This window comes from Quercus lobata, chromosome 2, assembly GCF_001633185.2.
Source record: "Quercus lobata isolate SW786 chromosome 2, ValleyOak3.0 Primary Assembly, whole genome shotgun sequence".
Lineage (NCBI taxonomy): Eukaryota > Viridiplantae > Streptophyta > Magnoliopsida > Fagales > Fagaceae > Quercus > Quercus lobata.
Genome location: NC_044905.1, coordinates 54,299,515 through 54,319,584, shown reverse-complemented (window position 1 = coordinate 54,319,584; position 20,070 = coordinate 54,299,515). Strand labels below are relative to the sequence as shown.

Here is a 20,070-nt window from a genome sequence, read left to right as displayed (position 1 = left end):
GTATTTAAAAAAAAAAAAAAAAAAAACAAGTTGTTGATATTTGTCAAAGCAAAGAATACACACTAATGGCCTTCAAAATTGTGATGTTGACCATATCAATACATTATTTCTTATGAAAGTCGAAGGGGATAAGGATGCCATTTCGATTGAAATGATTTTATTAGCTGGTTAGCATAATCAAAGTTGACTTAGTTGGCCTACCATCTGCTAAACCAGAAAGAAACATATCAATAAAACAAAGCAAATTATGTAATCAACTTAATCATACAGATGGGAAAGTGCAAGTGGCCACATAAATATATATTGAACAAGGAGGAGTGGTGGAATGGGATAAATTTCATCCTAGAAGTTTAAGGAATGGCCAATTACAAAAAAGGCCTACACTAATATATACAAGCCTTAAAAAGGCACAAAATGTTAAACAATAAACCATAAAATATTTGCAGAAAGAACAATGATCTAGACATTCACTCTCTTTTTCTATTTAATCTGTAAAATAATCTCTAAGATTTCAACTTTATCACAACATTGTAGATATCACTAGGTCCACTAAATCAAATGAAAATTTTTGAACATACAGATAGGATCCCATCTATATCAGAGATTCAGAATATGAAATTTTCATTTATGCTGGAAAATGATTTCACATGTAAGCTGTGATTTCTTAAAAGTTTTATGGAGCATGCGGCTATGAACAATCAGATGATAACAGAGTTGATGTTTGCTACACATTTTACATCACCAGGAAAACGAAAAAAAAAAAAAAAGAAAAAAAAGAAAGAAAAAAAAAGGGGGGCGGGGGAGGTGGAAGTTATAGATTGAGAAGTTTTTCTTAGCTCCTCTTTAGATGAGAAGAACCTTTCATCATGACTGTTTCTGCTTTTCATGAAAATTTGCCAACTGAACTTGCTTTCCATTCTTCTTCTCATATTCCTGGTTGAGTCCCTCCAAACGCTTAGATACCTAAATAATATAATAAAACATATGTACATGAATATCTGGAAAAACAAAAGAACAATGAAAGAAAATCCAACAGAATACTACTAAGCATTTTAAGAACTTCTAAGCCTGCACGGCAAATTGTAGGATGGAAATATGTATCAAGGTGTCTGAGTAACCTAGTCCTCAAATCTAAGGAAGCTGGAATATAGATGAAATTTCAAAGATCCTAAGTGTCTTATTATATGAATATGGTGTAAATAAAGTATCTACATAACTTAAGAGCGTATAAAAGTGGTACTTCAGTCATTGTATCCTGCAATAGTGTGGAACATATCATCAAAGGTACTTCAGGAACTTCCAGAGTAATAGGAACAATTATTTCCTTCCTCAGCTTACATCAATTAAAATAAAAATTACTAAGAGTGGCTACATGACAATTTTATAATCCTACTCATCTTGTCCATCAAATTACTTCACGAGTTCTGGTGTTTCCATATGAGACTAGAGGTAAGCTTTTCAGAGAGGCTAGTGCCACTATTTTAAACTTGATTCCCGGGTGCAAAACCCTCTCGATTGTTAGAATTCCATCCTGTTTCTTGTTGTAACACTTTGTACAAGTGTACATCAAAGATTCTAGCAAATGGGTTAAAGTGTGCCCCAACGGTTTCATTAGCACCTGCCAAACAGCTTTTATATCCAGGTAGAAAGAACTCAGATAATGTCCAACTTCATGTAGGTGGCATGTGGGCAGGGGAAAAACTGCTTCGATTTCTTACTTGCTCAAGAACTGATTAGCAATTATTATAGGGATGATCAGCCACCTTGTTGCACTGTTAAAGTTGATATTTTGAAGGCTTACAATTCAGTGGAATGAAGTTCCTTTAGGTATGCGAAGGCTATTGGGTGTCCTGAAAAGTTTGTTGCATGGGTCAAGACTTGTATTTCTACTCCCAAGTACACTGTAGCATTGAATAGAAGCTTGGTTGGGTACTTTAAACGTAAGAAGGGGGTTAGATAGTGTTAAATTACCAATATTTCCAAAGCTTAAGCTATTAGAAAATGGTGAATTTAATAATTTAACCATAATTCTAACTCTTCCTCTCATGTGTGGGTCCAAACCCCCTTAATAATTGGGGTCCCACATGTGGGATTTTAATGTTTTAAATGGGAGGGAGAGTGGAGACACGGATCGAACTCAAGACTTTCGGCTCGGATACCATGATAAATTATCGATTCCCCCAAGTTGAAATTGTTAAGAAATGTTGAATTTAATTATTTAACCATAATTTCAACAGACAGGAAACCCAATTTCTCCCTATCCTTTTGTTATGGCCACGGTTTTTTTTTTTTTTTTGCAATGGGTAAATAATGCAATTTATTATTAGAGAGAGACTTTTATGTTCACGATGAAGAACACAAAGGATCAAAAACATAAAAATTACAAAAATATCAAGTGGAAGTTCTAAGAGAAGCTAAGAACTCAAAGATTGATGAACATTGTGTAAAACCCCAAACCATGGCAATCAAAAAGAGTGTGTCGTGTTAGAATTATGGTTAAGTGATTAAATTTACAATTCCCTAATAGTTTAATCTTTTGGGATAATCGGTAATTTAACATGGTATCAGAGCAAGAGATCTTGAGTTCGATCTTTATCTCCTCCACTCTACCTCCTATTTAAAATCCCACGTGTTAGGCCTCACCTATTAAAGAGGTAGTTTCGGCCTACACATTAGGAGGAGTGTTAGAAACATATGGTTAAATGATTAAATTTACTATATCCTAATAGGTTAATAGTTTAAGCTTTTGGGATAATCGGTAATTTAATATAGTATCAGAGCAGAAGATCCTGAGTTTGATCCATGTCTTTACTCTACACTTATTAAAGGAAAGTTTGGGTCCATAAGTAAGGGGGAGTGTTAAAATTATGGTTCAGTGATTAAATTCACCATTTCTTAGTAGCTTAAGCTTTTGGGACAATTGGAAATTTAAAATGTTGAAGCAAAGATTATAACTGATCCAAAGAGCTTTTGCTATCCTCAAACGAACGACAATTCTGCTCCCTCCAAACAATCCACATCAAACAGCCTGGCACCAAATTCCAAACGTTCAAGCGATATTTCCTGAACAAGTTTCTCCAATAGATCAATAGGTTCGCAATAGACCCTGTCGTGACCCTATGAATCCCAAACATATTAAACTCATCTTCCCAGAGAGAATAAGCAACATCGTGGTGAAGTAAGAGGTGGTCCACTGTTTCCCCCATTCCTTTGACACATACAACACCAATTCACTAATGGTAGACCCTCTCCTCATAAGATTATCCAATGTAAGAATCCTACCCAAAGCTGTTTTTCACACAAAGAAGGCCACCGTCTTAGGAATCTTAATGGGCCAAATACTCAAGCAAGGAAACGGGGAAATGTTAGCACCCGAAATCTCCTTATAAAAAGACCGGGTATCAAACTTACCACTTCCTTTAAGACACTAACACAACTTGTCTGTTGTCACCCCCCTCACCTCTTGGTTATGGCCATGGAGGTTTTTAGCAAGCTGATTCAGAGGGCTGTTCAGAAGAGGGGTTTTGTGCTTGACGATCTAATGTGATTTCATGGCAGCCAATAAGAGCAAAGTGGAGACCGCTAAGCAAGTTCTTGACGAGTTTAAAATTTTCTGGTCTGGCAGCCAATGTTAGTAAAAGTGAAGTTTATTTTTTTTTTGATAGATAATAACAGTTTTATTGAGAAAAAAAAGCACAATGAATTTACGATAGTAAACTCACTGCACTGAAAAGAATACAAACCAATCAAATAGAAAGGCTAACAGAATTAAGGAAATCAAACAAAGAGTGACAATGCGTAAACCCCCAAACCCGGGACCACTCAAACAAAGTCCTGAGTAGCAAAGACTTCACACAGTCTACAAATCTCTCAGTTTCCTCAAAAGTACGGGCATTGCGCTCCTTCCAAATTAACCACATAATACAAGCTGGAACCATATTCCACACTTTTGAAGTGTGACTCCCCAACCAATTCCACCATGCAGTAAGAAGAGAAACAACATTCTTCGGCATCACCCACTGAACCCCAAACAAACGAAGGACTTCACTCCACAAAGTATAAGCATACTTACAATGGATCAATAAATGATCCACAGTTTCCTCTTCACATCGACAAAGGCAGCACCAATTCACAAGAGGTAATGTCTTCTTAACGAGGTTGTCTATAGTAAGAAGCCCACCCCTAGCAGCTGTCCATAAGAAAGTGAAGTTTATTTTGGTGTGACAGAGTAGGGAAAGCTAAAAAATTAGGTTTAGTGCATTTTAAAAAGGGAAAGCTTCTAATAAAGTATTTGGGAGTTCCTCTTATTTCAGGTAGGCTTTCTTGGAAGGATTGGAAAACTCTGGTTGCTAGGATCACAAGTAGAATTCACTCTTGGTGTCCCACATATTTGTCCTTTTCTGGTACGCTCCAACTAATTTAATTGGTGTTATACAGTGTGCAGTTCTATCGAGCACATTTATTCATTCTCCCTAAGAAGGTGGTGAGGCAGGATGAGCAGATTTTAAATGGATATTTGTGGAATGGCTCGACTAAAGGGAGTGCAAGAGCTTAGGTGGCTTGGGAGGATGTAACTTTCCTAAAAAGGAAGGGTGCTCGGGCTTGTTCAAAATTTCAGAGTGGAATAAAGCTGATATTTTTTAAGATTTATTTGGTATTTGTTTGAATGTTCTGGTTCAATTTGGGTAGTGTGGACAGAAGCTTATTACTGAGAGGAAAATCTCTGTGGGAAGACTTATTCCAGCTGCTTGTTCACCGGGATGGCAGAAAATTCTTCAACAAAGAAGCATTGCTAGGCATTTTCTGAAGCATAAGGTTGGAAATGGTGAGAGGATCTTTGTGTAGCATAATAATTGGCATGAGGATAGGCCTTTGTAGCTGAAGTATGGAAGCAGAATCATCCATGACTCGGCTAGCCACTCTTCAGAAAATCTCTCTAAATACACACTGAATAATTTTTGGTGTTGGCCTCCTGACAAAGCAAAGTTTGTGACGATGAATTTGACACTCAGTTGAATGGCGGCCAGCTGCCAACAAGAAAAAGAATATAGTTGCAAAGACACAGGGAGAGCTATTTGTCAAGTGAAGTATTCTGTTAACTGGTTGAGGTTAGATTGATTTCATAAGAATTTTTCCAAAACAAGCTTTTGTGACCTGGTTGATTATTCAGAACAAACTCACAACTAGAGACATGTTTGCGCAGTGGGGATTGTTGAAGATTACAGATTTGAGCAATGTTATATTAAAAATAGAGAGAAAAGAGAGACAAAATCAACACATAAATTTACATGGTTCAACAATGTGCCTACACCGATGGGAGTGAGCAGTTGAGAATTCTACTATGTGAAAAATAAGGGTTTACAATGAATTTATACTGCCCCAAGAAACCTTAACCCGGTACATTGAATTTCCCAATAAACCTTACCATTTCATAGGAGGCTTTGCCTTCCGCACCCCCCAACCTATTATTTGGCCTAGGCATAACAAACTTAAATAAAGCTACACTGGGTCTCATGGACTCTGTTCTGCTTTGCTATCCTCTGCCCATAAGGCCTCTAAACTAGAGAGCAGTGTTAATTTCTCATTCAAAAGATGAGCCACTACCTATAACTGGGATATATAGGGAACTTTCTTTGTCTATTTTTAAGAGGAAGAATTGAGTCCAGAAGTCATCTTTTCATAGAATGTTCCTTTTCAAAGAGAATATGGGAGTCTGTCCTTAGGAAGTGTTTCCATAGAAGGAAGATTAGGGGGAGGAGTGTGGAAGTTGATTGGGCCGTGAGGAAGCTGAAGGAAAGGAGCCTTCAACACCTTATAACTTCGCCTGGGCCATCACAATTTATCACCTTTGGAATGACTGAAGTGCTCGTATCTGTAATAGTGGGATAAGATCCAACAATGAGCTGATACATGCTACTGTTGCTGATGTTTGGTTTTGGTTGTTCAGGTTGAAAGGAGTTGAGAACTCCATAATGAATAGAGCCATTATTGTCTATGGAAGCTTCCAACCTCTGTTTTTAATGCATGATGTTGTTTCGAGCTGTTTTTGTTTGATTAGCTTTAGTTTTTGGCTGCTCTTTCTTGTGTTTTTGGTTGGTTGTTTTTGTTGTAGTTTCAATTGGCCTGCTGTGTCTTTGTGATGCTCTGTTCTATGTTCTGTGCAATGTTCTAATCTTTTACTTTGTTTCTGTTTGTTTGCAGCTCAAGCTGCATATTGTATTTCTGGTGCTTGGTTCTTAATGAAATCTCATTCATAAAAAAATGAAGAAGGATCAAGATATCTAAAATGTAAATCAGCACTGGTATGTAGATGGTGCAATAATCATATATAAAACTTATTAGTAGCAGCATAAGGCAAGATTTCCCATTGACACAAGAAATATCTTTTAAGTGCACTTCAGAAATGCAAAATACATTTTCTTAATCCTTTGGAAAATTAAAATAAAAGCTATGTTGATGAGTTGCTTAGTTTTTGATGATAGAGTTGGAGAGCACTTGTACAGATATTTAAATAAACAGCATTCTATACACAACATTTGTCTTAACAACTAATTACACTAAACAAGCTCAACCACAACCCCCCCCCCCCCCAAAAAAAAAAAAAAAAAATCTGTGTTCAAAAATCCATGCAAAGGTCTGGTTTTTCTTTTCTTTTCTCAGATCACTAAAGGGACTTCAATTACTTGCAAAAGAAGGACAGAGTATCTCACCATTGCCAATGCAAGCCCAATAAAATGACCAAAGTACACAATAACAAGTTCAGATTAAAAAATTCAAGAAGGAAGCCAAGGTGCCTATATGCACATATTAGAAACAAAATAATGTCAAATATGCATAAAATCATATTTGAGCATTTTTGCAGTCAAACCATTTTGAATGAGTTAAACTTTGATGATATTGATTTTTTATTTGTATTTGCCAATAAATCATGAGCTAGAAGCATTCCTTTCTTGAGACATCTCCCTTGTATCATTTCCAAAAAAAGGTTAAAGTAGAATCAATTTCAGCTGAAGAGCATTTAAAGTCACCAAAGAATTCAAGCTCAAATGGAACCTCATCCCCTTGTAATGGCAAGATGGAGGATGTGGTCATGTATTCATAACACACCAAGTGCATGTGAAACTTACCAATAAAAAAAAAAAAGCAATTGAGGTTGGATCCCAAGTCAATGTGGCACCAAAACTGGTGTAAAACTGAGTAGCTATGGCTTCATATCTATAAACTTTATACATATTCTATGAAATGAAGCTAAGGATAGCCAAAGTGACTGCATGGGTAGAACTAGATAAATGAGTCAATGACTAGTTAGAGAACTCAAAGCAATGATTAAAATAACCCCCACTATGAGATAAGCTCAAAAGAGTGCAAGTTACACAAAATATCCATGATCATTTAGAAAACTCTCAAAAATACCAAATGCAATTCCTCCCCCACCCCTCTTCTCTCTCTGAAAAAATTCCTAATTTTGGAAATGCAAGAGCAACTACTTCCTTTGAGATATTTGTAAATGAATTCTTTGATTTGTAAATTGAAATTCAGAAAAAGAAAGTAGGCAAATATTCCTTTTAGTCACTTCTTCACATCAATCTGCAGTAACATATAAGTAATGCCCTTGGATGTCATATGTTTCTTTTTGTGCTTGCTTCAAATTTCTATAATTTACTACATTTTTGTTTTGTTTGTTAATATATTTGATAAAGTTTGAACTTATGGCATTAGCTCCATTATGGTTTTTCTTTATTATCAAGCCAAGACATTAAAGGATTTCTTTTTAGTGTAGACGGGATTTGATCCTAGGTCAATTGTTCAACGACAAGAGACTTTACCAATTGAGAACCCACTAGAATTTACTACATTACATGAGGTCACTTGTATGTTTTGAACATTTCATGCCTTTTAACCTAAAATTGAAAATTTCCACTTTGGCAGAGATAGATTAACCTCAATTATGACTTATTAATGTGCAAGTTGCCTGAACTTGTGACCTTATGCAAGAGGTTCAGAAAAATTGTTTAGACATTAAGGTTATAGTGCATATGTGAAGAAAAAATTATTATGGCTTAAAGCAACTGGAAATATCAGATCCAAGCATTACAACACCATTTAAAGGAGGGAAAAGAGAGAACCTTAATTGAGTAGGCCATAGGTAATAATGTATTTGGATCCATTGCATCCTCGGGGAAGTTACGCAAAGCATGTATGAGTTTCTCAAAAGGTAAGTTTATCTGACAAACAAAACAAGAAAATTACATGCAAGAAATTATACTTATTAATTTTAATTTTAAGCATACAAAAGAACCTGTGAAACTCACCATGTCATCATGGCAATACTTAAGTAGGGCCAAACCAACCTTAAAAACAATTTTGACACCCTGGCAAATGAAAATAGCAGATACATATCATGCTTTACACCAAATCACAATGCTTCTAAGGCAAAACACATGTTACCAATCACTAACCTCATAAAGAAAGACATCCCAAATTCGAAGAGCCAAATGGAAAGGAAAAGAGTATGAGAAAACAGTTATGAACCACTGACTTGCATACATGCTAGGATTTATCATTTCTTGGGTAAAATGCTCCCCCAGCTTGGGCAAATACTCTCTCACCAACTGATCAAACTGAAAAAGATACTGTTGTACCAGAGGCAGTCCTACCTATCAATACGCAAATAATAGATTCAGAGCACTAAATATATATTTCACTGTAGTCAAACAGTTGATGGGCTTTGGCATAATAATGAACATAAGAAAATTCAACAGCCATTAAGGCTATTAATTTTTCCTTTTTTGATAAATAATGGAATTTTATTAAAAGAATAGATTACTTCATGCTCACAATGATGAGCACAATGCAAAAAAAACTAATTACCAAAAAAAAAATAAATGTGCACAAAATTTAAGTGATTCTGTGAAATTTAGAAGGGAGTTGCAATTTGTAAGGCCCAATGCCCCAGACCAATTAAACATATAGTTTGAATCAGCAGGAACTCAAACTGGGCCCTTGAACTATCTAAGTCTTATAAAATTCAACTATTCCACTCCTTCCACAATAGCCACATCATAACAGGACAAAGTTCCAAATATCCGGTGAGTGTTTCCCAAACCAATTGCTCCACACAAACAAGAGGTCAGCTATCCTTGGTAGCGCCCATTGAATCCCAAATGTTCTAAATACAAAACTTCATAAAAGATACGCAACATCACAATGGAAAAACAAATGATCTACCATCTCCCCACTACACCGGCACTTGCAACACCAACCAACTAAAGAGAAACCCCACTTGTTGAGATTATCACAAGAAAGACTTCCCTAGGCTGATGTCCACACAAAGGATGAGACCCTCTAATGGGCCTTAACACACCAAATACTCTTTAAGGGAAAGAATTAATTGGATAGCCTCATTATAGGACTGAACAGTAAAGCCTCCATTCCCTCGGATAGCCATTAAGGCTATCAATATTTTATACGAAAGTGATAGCCTCCTCACCTTTAAGAGATTAGCACTTCCCCATAATTTTCTTGAACCGAAAAAGCCCTTGAATCTCACTTCAAATTAAGAAAAAAAAAATACTTTCTTAAGACTAAAAAGTGAGCACCTTTTCCCCCTCTCCTATTTTATATACCTCTCTCTCTCTACCAACTTCTGCCATCTCCACCTAAAATTCAGCATCTACTAATACTTCTCTAACAATTGTGGGTCCTCTTTTTTCCTATTCCTGTTGATGTGGCTAATCAGATTGAACAGCTTCAGTGTAATTTCTTATGGGATGAGCCCAAATTTCATTTGGTGGATAGGGCTAAACTTTGTGCTCCTCTTCCCTCTGGTGGTTTGGCCATTAGGAGTTTGAGACACTCTAATGAAGCTTTATTAGGGAAGTGGCTATGGAGGTTTGGGTTTGAGAGGGATGCGTTATGGAGGAGACTGATAAGTGAAGAATGGTTGTGATTTTTTTTTTTTTTTTGGGGGGGGGGGGGGGGGGGGGTGGTCAACTCAGTGTCTGGTTCTTTAAGGGTGAGTTTCTTGAAGTATATCAGACAGGGTTTCTTGAAGTTTCTTGAATTATACTCTGTGTACTTGGGTGTCTCTTTTTTTATATCATAAATCTTTATTACTTTAAAATAAATAAATAAAAATCTTACTTGATATAATCCCTCCATTGGTGCATGTACAGCTCCTTTCAGTAATGCGACCAATAACCAGAAGGCATCCTCTTCACTCATATAAAGAAGCAACAGGGCAGCTAAAAAGCCCATTCCCTGCATTTCAGTCCAGTAGCATTTAGTTTCATATACACAAGGTAGATAGGATAGTAATGAAAAACTTAGAGAGTCAAACCTGAACATATCCAACATCTCTGTCAAAGACAGAGTATGCTTTCAAAACATTGTAAAGGGACCTCTGACCAGGTCCATGTCTCTGCTGGAAGAAAACATGTGAGGGAAACGTACGAGAAATGTCTCGTATTATATCAAGTTCTGAAGCTGATGTCTCGTATATTACTAGTTGCTGCATGAACACAAAGTCCTGTCAGCGTAATAATAAGGAAGAACATCATTAAATAAATAAATTAAGTACAAAAAGAAAAGAAAAGAAGAAGAGCGTTTAAGAAATCATCAAAAGCCAAGAAAATTGATTTTCTTATCTCTTTTCTTTTTCCTATAGTGTATAACTTAGCTAGTTGCCCGATCCACCTATCATTAACTAGTCTGCATATTAATCTGCCCCATCTACTCAATAATTAGAAAAGTTTCTAGTGAAATTTTAAACGAACCAAACTGCTAGAAAAGTACACCAGATAGTTTCTTGTACTACTCAGATGCTCAACTCAAGACGTTTGATTGCATAATAGACCAAGAATCACATAAGTTGAACTGTTAACTATCAAATCCAAACCAGAATTCTCAGATTTAACTGGTAAGGTTTCTATATTTGCCAACAAAAGTTTCAGGTCAGCAATATACTTTTTTTTTTTATAAGTAGGTCAGCAATATACTAAATCCAAACCATACTAAGTGTTTCTAAGATTATTAAGGGGTAAAAAAAGTCAAAGGTTTGACATTACAAAGAAATTATTTTTTACTAGATGAAAAAAAGGGCAACATTCAAATGTATCTAGCTGGAAGATGAAAACAAGTGATACAATATATGAATGAGAGAGAGAGAGAGAGAGAGAGAGAGAGAGAGAGAGCAGAGGACCTTCTTAGGAAAACTGAACAGGATAAGAGCAATGCTATTCCTTTGAAATTATAATAGGAAGAATGAATTAATCAGGACCATATGTTACACAACATTCAAATGTATCAGATATGCTGCACAACATTCAAATGTATTAGCTAGGATGTTCCCTGAACGTGATGCTGCACAACATCAGCACTTGGATATAACGAAAAATGGATAAGAGTTCCGCACTTTGATGGACAGGTGGGTAAAGAAGTTAGCCAGGAGAATACGATTCGTATAAGCACTTGGAATATAGGGCCATTAACAGGAAATTAATAGAAATAGAAGATAATGACTGTGAGGAGAATAAACATAGTGTGCATTCAGGAGAATAAATGGGTTGGTGAAAAATCTAGAGAAATTGAACATATAAGATATAAATTATGGTTTAAATTATGGAGGGCTTTACCACATTGTGTCCTGTGGTGTATTTGGCGAGAACAAAACTCAAGATGTTTTGAAGGGAAGAAACAGTCTATTTTGGAACTTAAATCTCTCTTTCTTCACATCTTGCTGGAGTGGAGTTCATCCTTTAATCTTTTTCCTGGATTTTTTGTTTAATACAATTCCGTTATTTATCAAATTAAAAAAAAAAAAAAAAAAAAAAAAATGGTATAAAAGTTGTTCAGATTAGGAGAATAAGGGATGGAACTATGTTAACAAAATTGTTTAATGAGGAGACAATTAACATAGTTAGCGTGTACCTAAGAAGCAAGTACACTTCAAACAGCCAGTGTGTCTTTGTCCGACACGTGTCTGTGTCAAACATGCTGAGAACACTCCTACATGCATGTCCTCATTGTGTTGAGAGAAAAAAATAATAATAATAAAAAATTTTCTTCTTTTTTTATGATAAGTAATTTTTTAAAAATTCTTTGATTTTATGTATGTTATTAAAAATTTTGATAGTTGTTATTTATTTTTAAAACTTCCAATAAATATATAACATGCCTATAAATAAATAAAATATACCTAAAAATATATAAAAATTAATTGTCATATCCCCACCACGTTGTGTTCTACATTTTCAAGAATTTTCATGTTGCTCTGCCCTGTGTCATGTCGTGTTTGTGTCCACATTTCTTAGGTGCGTACACTCCTTAAATAGGATTGAGAGAATCCATTAAGTAAAAATGTAAGGAGGACATAGATGAATTGATTCAAGGGTACAATATGGGAAAATATTTTTATTAGAGGAGACCTAAATGGTCACGTTGTAAAAGTTAGTGGAGGTTTTTTAAAAGTTCATGTAGGGTAGGGATACAGAATAATTGATGATTTAGGAAATGCAACTCTAGACTTTGTAACAACATATGATTGGATGTTAACAAACACTTGGTTCAAGAAGAGGGACTCACATTAATTACCTCCACAAATGGGACAAGTGGTACAAACGTTAGTCAAATAGATTTCATCCCTACTCGAAAAGTTGATAGCAGGAGAGAGTGTATGTGTTGGTGGTACTAGATCTTTGGATTAGAAGATGAAAAAAAGAAGAAGAAGAGATATTAGAAAGAGAAACCCGAGAGTTTGGTAGTGGGGTTTGAAGGGAGAGAAACAAGATGTATTTAAAGATAAATTGGTCAAAGAAAGCATGTGGGATTTAGACAAAGACAACTTTAAAATGTGGAATGAAATGGCCAGTTGTATCAAAAGAGTGGCTAAAAAAGTAATTGGAGAATCTAAAGGATGTGCCCGTCCCGACTAAGAAGACCTGTTGGTGGAATATGCAGGTTCAAGCAGCAATTAGATCAAACAAAGATAGTTATAGAAACTTACCTAGATGTAGAGACAATGTCACTTATGAAAATTATAAAGTGGCAAAGAGGAGAGCAAAAAAGGCTGTCTAAGAGGTTAAATTTAAGGCTTGTGATGAATTCTATAGCAAGTTAGGAATGTAAGGATGGAGAAAATAATATTTATAAACTTGCTTAGATAAAGGAAATGAAAACAAGAGAATTGAATGGTGTCAAGTGCATTTATTTATATGTAATTGAAGAATTTATAAAAGAGAGAAAAAGGCGGTGCTCCCCATGTACATAGGAAGTGTAGTAGGGAAGCTAAAACATCATCCAAAGTTTCATATATCTAGAAAATCTTCCAAATTAGAAAAAGAGAGACCACTCAAAGCAACCATCCAATGATACATAGGTTGTAAAAAAATCAGTTTTATCTCCAAAGGCGAACGTTCAATCCCTTCAAATGTATGTTGGTTGTGTTCTCTCCAAATAGTCCACATGATGTAGATTATAGAATTGCCCACCCAAAAGTTAGTACCATGATGTATACCAAGAAACGCCCTTCACCCTTTTTGTAAATATAAATAATAAGCTTTATTGAACAAAATGGAATGCACAAAGTACCCAGGTGACAAGATGTACGGTAGATTAAACTACAGCTAAGTTTAAAATTACAATGATCAATAAAATCTAATAAATTAGATATAGAAGATATTCCTGACATTGCCATCCATTCAAACAAGGTTCTGTAAACCTAGCAGCTTTGGGTCTAAAATAGTCTGTTCACACCCTTCAAAAGTTCTACCGTTTCTTTCTCACCAAAGACACCACATCAAGCAATGAGGGATGGCCTTCCAAATTGCATTAATCCGATGTCTTCCAAATTGAATTTGCCATCAAGCTAGTAACTCTTTAACCCTTCTACCAATCACCCATTGAAACCCAAAGGGAAAAAACCATATCCCACAGCTCTCTAGAAAAAAGACAATGAAGAAGCAAGTGATCAAGTGTCTCCTCATCTTTCTTGTACATACAACACCAACTCACCCAAAATAAAATCTTTTTTCCTTAGGTTATTTGCAGTTAAGATTTTACCCAAAGAAGCAATCCAAGAAAGGAAAAAAAGAAAGAAAAAAGTAACCCTGGTTGGAACTTTAGACTTCCAAATGCTTTTCCAGATCATATTTCCAAATTCCAATAGGGGCTAAGGCTCTAACTCCAACTCCTAGTCTTGTGCCCTTCGTAAAAAAAACTCAACACCCAATGAACTGAATCATTTTGAAGTTGCATATGGTCTGCAACTGAAGCTTCCTTATCTAATGCAATGTGAAACAACTTAGGCATAACCCCCTTTCTAACAAGCTAGCAAATCCAAAACCCTCTTAGGATTAACCCGATGGAATCCAAACAAGCAAAACATCAACGACCATAGGTTATAAGCAAAGTCACACTGAAGAAACAAGTAACCTATAAACTCCCCACTTCTCTTACACATGCAACACCACTCTACAATAGAAATATTTGGGTAGCTCCTATTGATGAAAAGATGAGAGAAATTAATGCACAGGTAAGAAAGAGTGAGTTGATCCAAGTTGGGGGAATTAAAAAAGGTAGAGGAAGATCCAAAATAACATTAGTGGAAGTACTAAAAAAAGGACTTATCAATTAAAGAAGTAATGGAGGATATGACTTTAGATCGAATAGAATGGAGAAAAATAATACATGTGGCCAACCCTAACTAATCTGGCAAGGATCCATACCCGACCCCAAAAATTTGGGATTAAGGTTTGTTGTTGTTGTAGTTCTTATAAGTTTAAGCTTTTGGGAGTTGGGACAATTGGTCGACTATCACAATTCATATCTCATATTACAATATCATGCAGGTTTTAAGATAAACAAGCCCACTCCCGACTAACTTGTGGCATGAAAAGTGGTTGTGAGAGAGAGAACACGTAGGAAGGGGAGAGATTTTTTTTTTCTTTTTTTTGCATGATCGTTGTGAAGATTCAAACACAAAATCATGCAATTCAGGGAGATATATCAGCCAATGGCCATGCATACTAAAAATGATATATCTTTACCTAACAAGAACAATAGTTGTAAAGGTTATTTATCAAGATGAACTAAGGAAAAGGCATACCTCATAAACCCCAGGGTTCATCAACAGAAGGTCCCGACTTCCAGAGATCAACTGCCAAACGAGACCACGTAAACAATCAGGAATTCCTTTCCTTATACGCCTTTTAACAACATGAGGTTTTCTCTTGACATAATGCTTCCAATCACTACCACCAACCCCAATCATTTTCCTCCATTTTCTAATCCTTCTTTCCTCCCTATAAGAAAACCAATATCCTTGTAAATAAGCAAGACCAATGTATATCAAAGTCAGACAATCTTAATTGGCTAGTCAAACTTAATCCTACAGCATAAAAGTTTGTACATGATTAATAAAAGAAAAGCATACCTCTCATATTCGTTAGCTGACCTTCCTTTGGCTAAACCATCAGGAGAATTATTAAGTTCTGGCTTTACAAACCCAAATCTGTCCAACGGTGCTGGTGGAGGAACTGGACCAGGCTCATAGTCATCTATTCTTTTCTTTTCCATTCCCCTATCTCACAAAAGCTCTTGCACACCAAAAGGCGAATGATTGACCCATTGACCAATCTTGGATCAGACCCTCAAGTGAAATCTGAAAGAGCTAAAAGATAAAAGAAAATTAATGTTTTTAATCACAAAGGGACCGCAATTATTAAGAAACAAACCAGACCCATTTTCAAAGGAGAAAAAAAAAACCCTCAATTTCTATTTTGTAGAACACCCAATCAGTGAAAACATCTTCTAATTATAAAGGTGCAAAACTTGGCCGTTAGAAAAAAAAAAAAATCGAACTAGTAGAATTGATACAGGAACCTATATGATGACTGTTGACTTCTACAAGTCAATGAAAATGATGAGACACTACAGCTGTAAAAAATGATAACCACAATAACAAGATGCTAAATTACAAAACCAGTGACAGAAATCAGTGTGCAGAACAGCTAATTACAACTAGAAAACTATTATTCTACTATCATCGAATCACTATGGCCAACAAGGGAAGTAATTTCTAAGAATCAATAGGTAGAATGAGTAAATACTAAATACTAACATCCATCAATGAAGATGCTTAGATCATGCTACTAGAAGACAACATAATGAACATTACACACAAGAGAATCACTATGAAACATTGTTTCTGGCTTATCCTTAACATGTACAACAAACAAAATTTAATAATATGCAAATTAACTGCAAGCATTCATCCAAAAAAGCTGAACTAAAATGAAAAAAAATTTGCTACAATCCCAAATACCCAAAGATTAAACTATGTAAATCCCAAATTAAGTGCAAGAGAGATGGATCATGGGAGTGATATTTGAAAAATAAAGAAGAGAAAAGTAAAACCCACGAATCTTTTGCATCAATATCAAATGGGTCAATTCCAAAATTCCAAAATATTGATAGGGAAACCAAAAAAAAATCAAAGCCCAATAGAAGAGCTGAGAAAACCAACCTGGGTTTTGGAGATTTCTGAGTTAAGAAATGATGATGAGCTTCTTTTGCTCCCTCTGATGTATATAACTGGTTGTTTCCTTGTACTATATATTATGTGCAAGTATGAACCTTAGGAGAAGAAAGAATGTAATGTAATGAAACCAATTAGCTAGTACTTATAAAAAAAAATTAGCTAGCAATAATCTCATACAAGAATGGTGGGCTTTGATTTTTATTGCATGTAATAACCAAGAGGAGTTGTACGCGTGTCTAGCCGTCACTAATGTGCTCGATGAATTGAAAATGACGGAAATGAATTTTTTTTCTTTTTTCTTTTATCTTTTTCCTTCTCTGTTTTAGGCTTTTGGGCGTATGAAATTGCGACAAATGGTTAACGGTTTTGGCTTTTGCCAAAGCAGAGAGTAGTTTGTCAGTGCAACGACCCTCGCTCCACTTTTTTTGTTTTTTAAGAAATGTAAATAGAGAAGTGTATTTCTCTTTTTTCAGAAACTTACAAAAGGAGGAGAGAATCATGTTCCATTAAAATAGTATTTGAACTCTTTAAAAAGAGAAAATAGTCTATTACCAAATACGGTAAAAAGTGGGTTAATCGTACTTTTTATTTATTTATTAAATCTCGTTTGCGGAGATAGTAATAAAAAAAATTTAATTATTAGTAATAAATAAAAAACTAATATCAATAACAGGTTCAGATGAGAAAAGTTTGCTAGATCAACTGCCGGGAAAAAAATGTTGTCAATATTTGTTTTTTTATGTATAGCATTGCTCTTGTTTGTATTGTGCACAAAAAATTAGTTTTATATATTTTTTTATTTTTTCTATTGTCATCCATATCAAAAAGTGTGAAAGGAGAAGCTCCAAGCCTCCAACATTTTGTTTAGAACTAATATTTTCAATTCTATTTCAATGATTTGTCCATTGAAACGAAATAAATGAAATATTTAGTATTGGTTTATTTTAGCTTATTATTTTGGAATTACTGCTAATTATATATATATATATATATATATAACTCAAATAAATAGACTTTTTTTTTTTTTTGAGGTAAAAGGCGATAGAAAGTGTATTATTATCATAAAAAGTATACAACCCCATGTATAATACCACGGGTGAGAGAGTCACCAACATCACATTAACGCTGGGCCCATGAGCAAAACAACAAAAACGTTGAAACTATTAGACTGACACAGCCATGTGCATGGAGAAAAGCAGGACATTCACGCTATTCTTTGTGCTTCCATAAAACTGTGGTACTCCTCCAGCAGGCCTCTTGCTCCTTCCCAAATTATCTGTGGCTGAGGTTGGAATTGTTCAAAGTATACTCTATTCCTTGCATTCCATATAGCCCAGGCTGTAACCGCCCATGTCTCTAGTTCTTGTTTGCTCAGTTTAGTTTGCATCTGCTTGAAGAGAAGAAAAAAGTCACTGTCTCCATTACTGCATTTCTGGATTTTTCCCTTGATCAATGCCCAGACGTTTCTTGCAAAGGGGCATGTCCATAATATATGAGTGGTAGTCTCGGGTTCTTGTTTGCACAGCTCACAAATCGGTTCCATTCGCACTCGCCTGCGGTGTAGATTGTCTCGGGTAGGCAAGCAATTAGAGCACGCTCGCCATATAAACGTTCGTATCTTCGGTGGCACATTGAGGGACCAAATCTCTTTCCATGTCCACGCGTGAAGCCGAGCTGCTGAATGTTCTGCCTTGGGCTGGTTTTTCAAGCGAATCGCTACCTTATAAGCTGACCGAACGGAGAATTTTTGTGCTCTGTTTTCCATCCAGCAAACAGAGTCTTGAGAGTTAAGGTTATTTAGTGACAGTGACATGATCTCATTTCGTGTTTGAGGGCTGAACATGGCATCTATTTTTCCTCGGTCCCATTGTCTTGAGTCGTGGTCGATTAGCTCACACACCTTCATGTCTGGTGGTGCGTCATTTAGTGGTACAGGGGTGTGAGTCAACCAACGATGTGTGAATACACCAATACTTCGACCATCCCCCACCTGCCATCGTGAGCCCTTTCTGATGAGATCCCTTGCTGCTAGGAGACTACGCCAAACAAAGGAAGGATTATTCCCCAACTCAGCAAACATGAAAGAGCAATTTGGGAAATAACGAGCTTTATAAACTCGGTAGAACAGAGAGTGGTTTTCATGTATTAATCTCCATGCTTGCTTGGCCAGCATCGCTAGGTTGAATGCATGGAGGTCACGAAATCCCATCCCTCCTTCCTTCTTTGCCATACACAGTTTTCTCCAATTTATCCAATGTAGTTTCCTCTCTGCCTGCGTTTGTCCCCACCAGTATTTGGCCAGCAAGGAATTTATGTTGTCACATATGGAGTTTGGCAGTTTGAATATACTCATAGAGTATGTCGGTATCGCTTGTGCCACCGTCTTAATCAATATCTCCCTTCCCGCCTTCGAAATAAATTTTTCCTTCCACCCCATTACTCTTTTTGTAATTTTTTCCTGAAGGTTTTTGAAGGTATTAACCTTGGATTTTCCTGTGGCCATAGGCAGTCCAAGATACCTTTCACATTCTGTCATTATCCTTGCTCCAAAAAGTTGTTTGAGTGACTCCTTGACCTCCTGTTTTGTGTTCTTGCTGAAGAATAGTGTGGTCTTTTGTCGGTTTATGGCTTGGCCTGATGCAGCTTCGTATTGCTCTAGCAATTGTAGAAGTCTTTGCCCTTCCTCCACAGTTGCTTGACAAAATAATAGACTATCGTCGGCAAAGAGGAGGTGGGACACCCAAACTCCATGTTGGCATGATTTGATCCCTTTTAGCACCCCTGCCTCACCTGCTTTCCTCAATAGCGCTGATAGCCCTTCCGCACATAGCAAAAAAAGGTATGGAGAGAGAGGGTCTCCTTGCCTTATTCCCCGTGTAGGAGTGACAAAACCCCTTGGTTCACCATTGATTAAGATGGAGTAGGATGCCGTGGTTACTGTCTCCATTGCCAAGTGGACCCAATTAGGATCAAATCCCAATTTCACCATCATTCTTTGCAAGAATGTCCACTCAACCCAGTCGTAGGCTTTACTGATGTCGAGTTTTACAGCCATGTGTCCCTTTCTTCCTTTCCTTTTGTTTCGCAATCTGTGGAGCAGCTCATATGCTACAGTAGTATTGTCAGTGATTAATCGATTTGGCACGAAGGCACTTTGAGCATCAGAAATCACATTAGGCAAGATAATCTTTAAGCGATTAGCAATAACCTTTGATATGATACGAGACACCACATTGGCTAAACTAATAGGTCTAAAATCAGACATGTGTTTCGGGTCATTTTTCTTAGGGATTAAAATAATATGTGTATGGTTCATTTTTCTCAACATATGCCCCGAGTTTAAAACAGATAATACTGCTACTGTAACATCACGCCCCACAATATGCCAATATTTTTGAAAAAAGAATGGAGTCATACCATCAGGACCTGGTGATTTGGAAGGGTGCATTTGAAATAGGGCTGTCTTGACTTCTTCCGGAGTGTATCGTTGAAGGAGAGTGGCATTCATATCTGGCGTGACCAATCTGTCCACT

The 20,070-nt window shown here is 36.2% G+C and overlaps 1 protein-coding gene across 3 annotated transcripts; it reads right to left on the bottom strand.

Annotated features, from left to right (window-relative positions):
- Positions 1 to 481: 481 nt before the first annotated feature.
- Positions 482 to 16,758, bottom strand: LOC115975868 (EVI5-like protein). 3 transcript variants are annotated; one of them, XM_031096904.1, is made up of 9 exons: positions 16,523 to 16,758; positions 15,431 to 15,667; positions 15,104 to 15,299; positions 10,340 to 10,528; positions 10,144 to 10,260; positions 8,460 to 8,657; positions 8,313 to 8,372; positions 8,127 to 8,225; positions 482 to 963 (listed from the first exon to the last, which is right to left on the bottom strand). In XM_031096904.1, exons 2-9 carry the CDS (start codon positions 15,571 to 15,573, stop codon positions 865 to 867), a joined length of 1,101 nt encoding a protein of 366 aa, XP_030952764.1. In that variant the 5' UTR covers positions 15,574 to 15,667; positions 16,523 to 16,758; the 3' UTR covers positions 482 to 864. The 3 variants fall into 3 exon arrangements, with proteins under 3 accessions (XP_030952764.1, XP_030952765.1, XP_030952766.1); XM_031096905.1 differs by having other exon boundaries at positions 15,431 to 15,658; XM_031096906.1 differs by having other exon boundaries at positions 532 to 963; positions 10,340 to 10,510; positions 16,523 to 16,755.
- Positions 16,759 to 20,070: the final 3,312 nt, after the last annotated feature.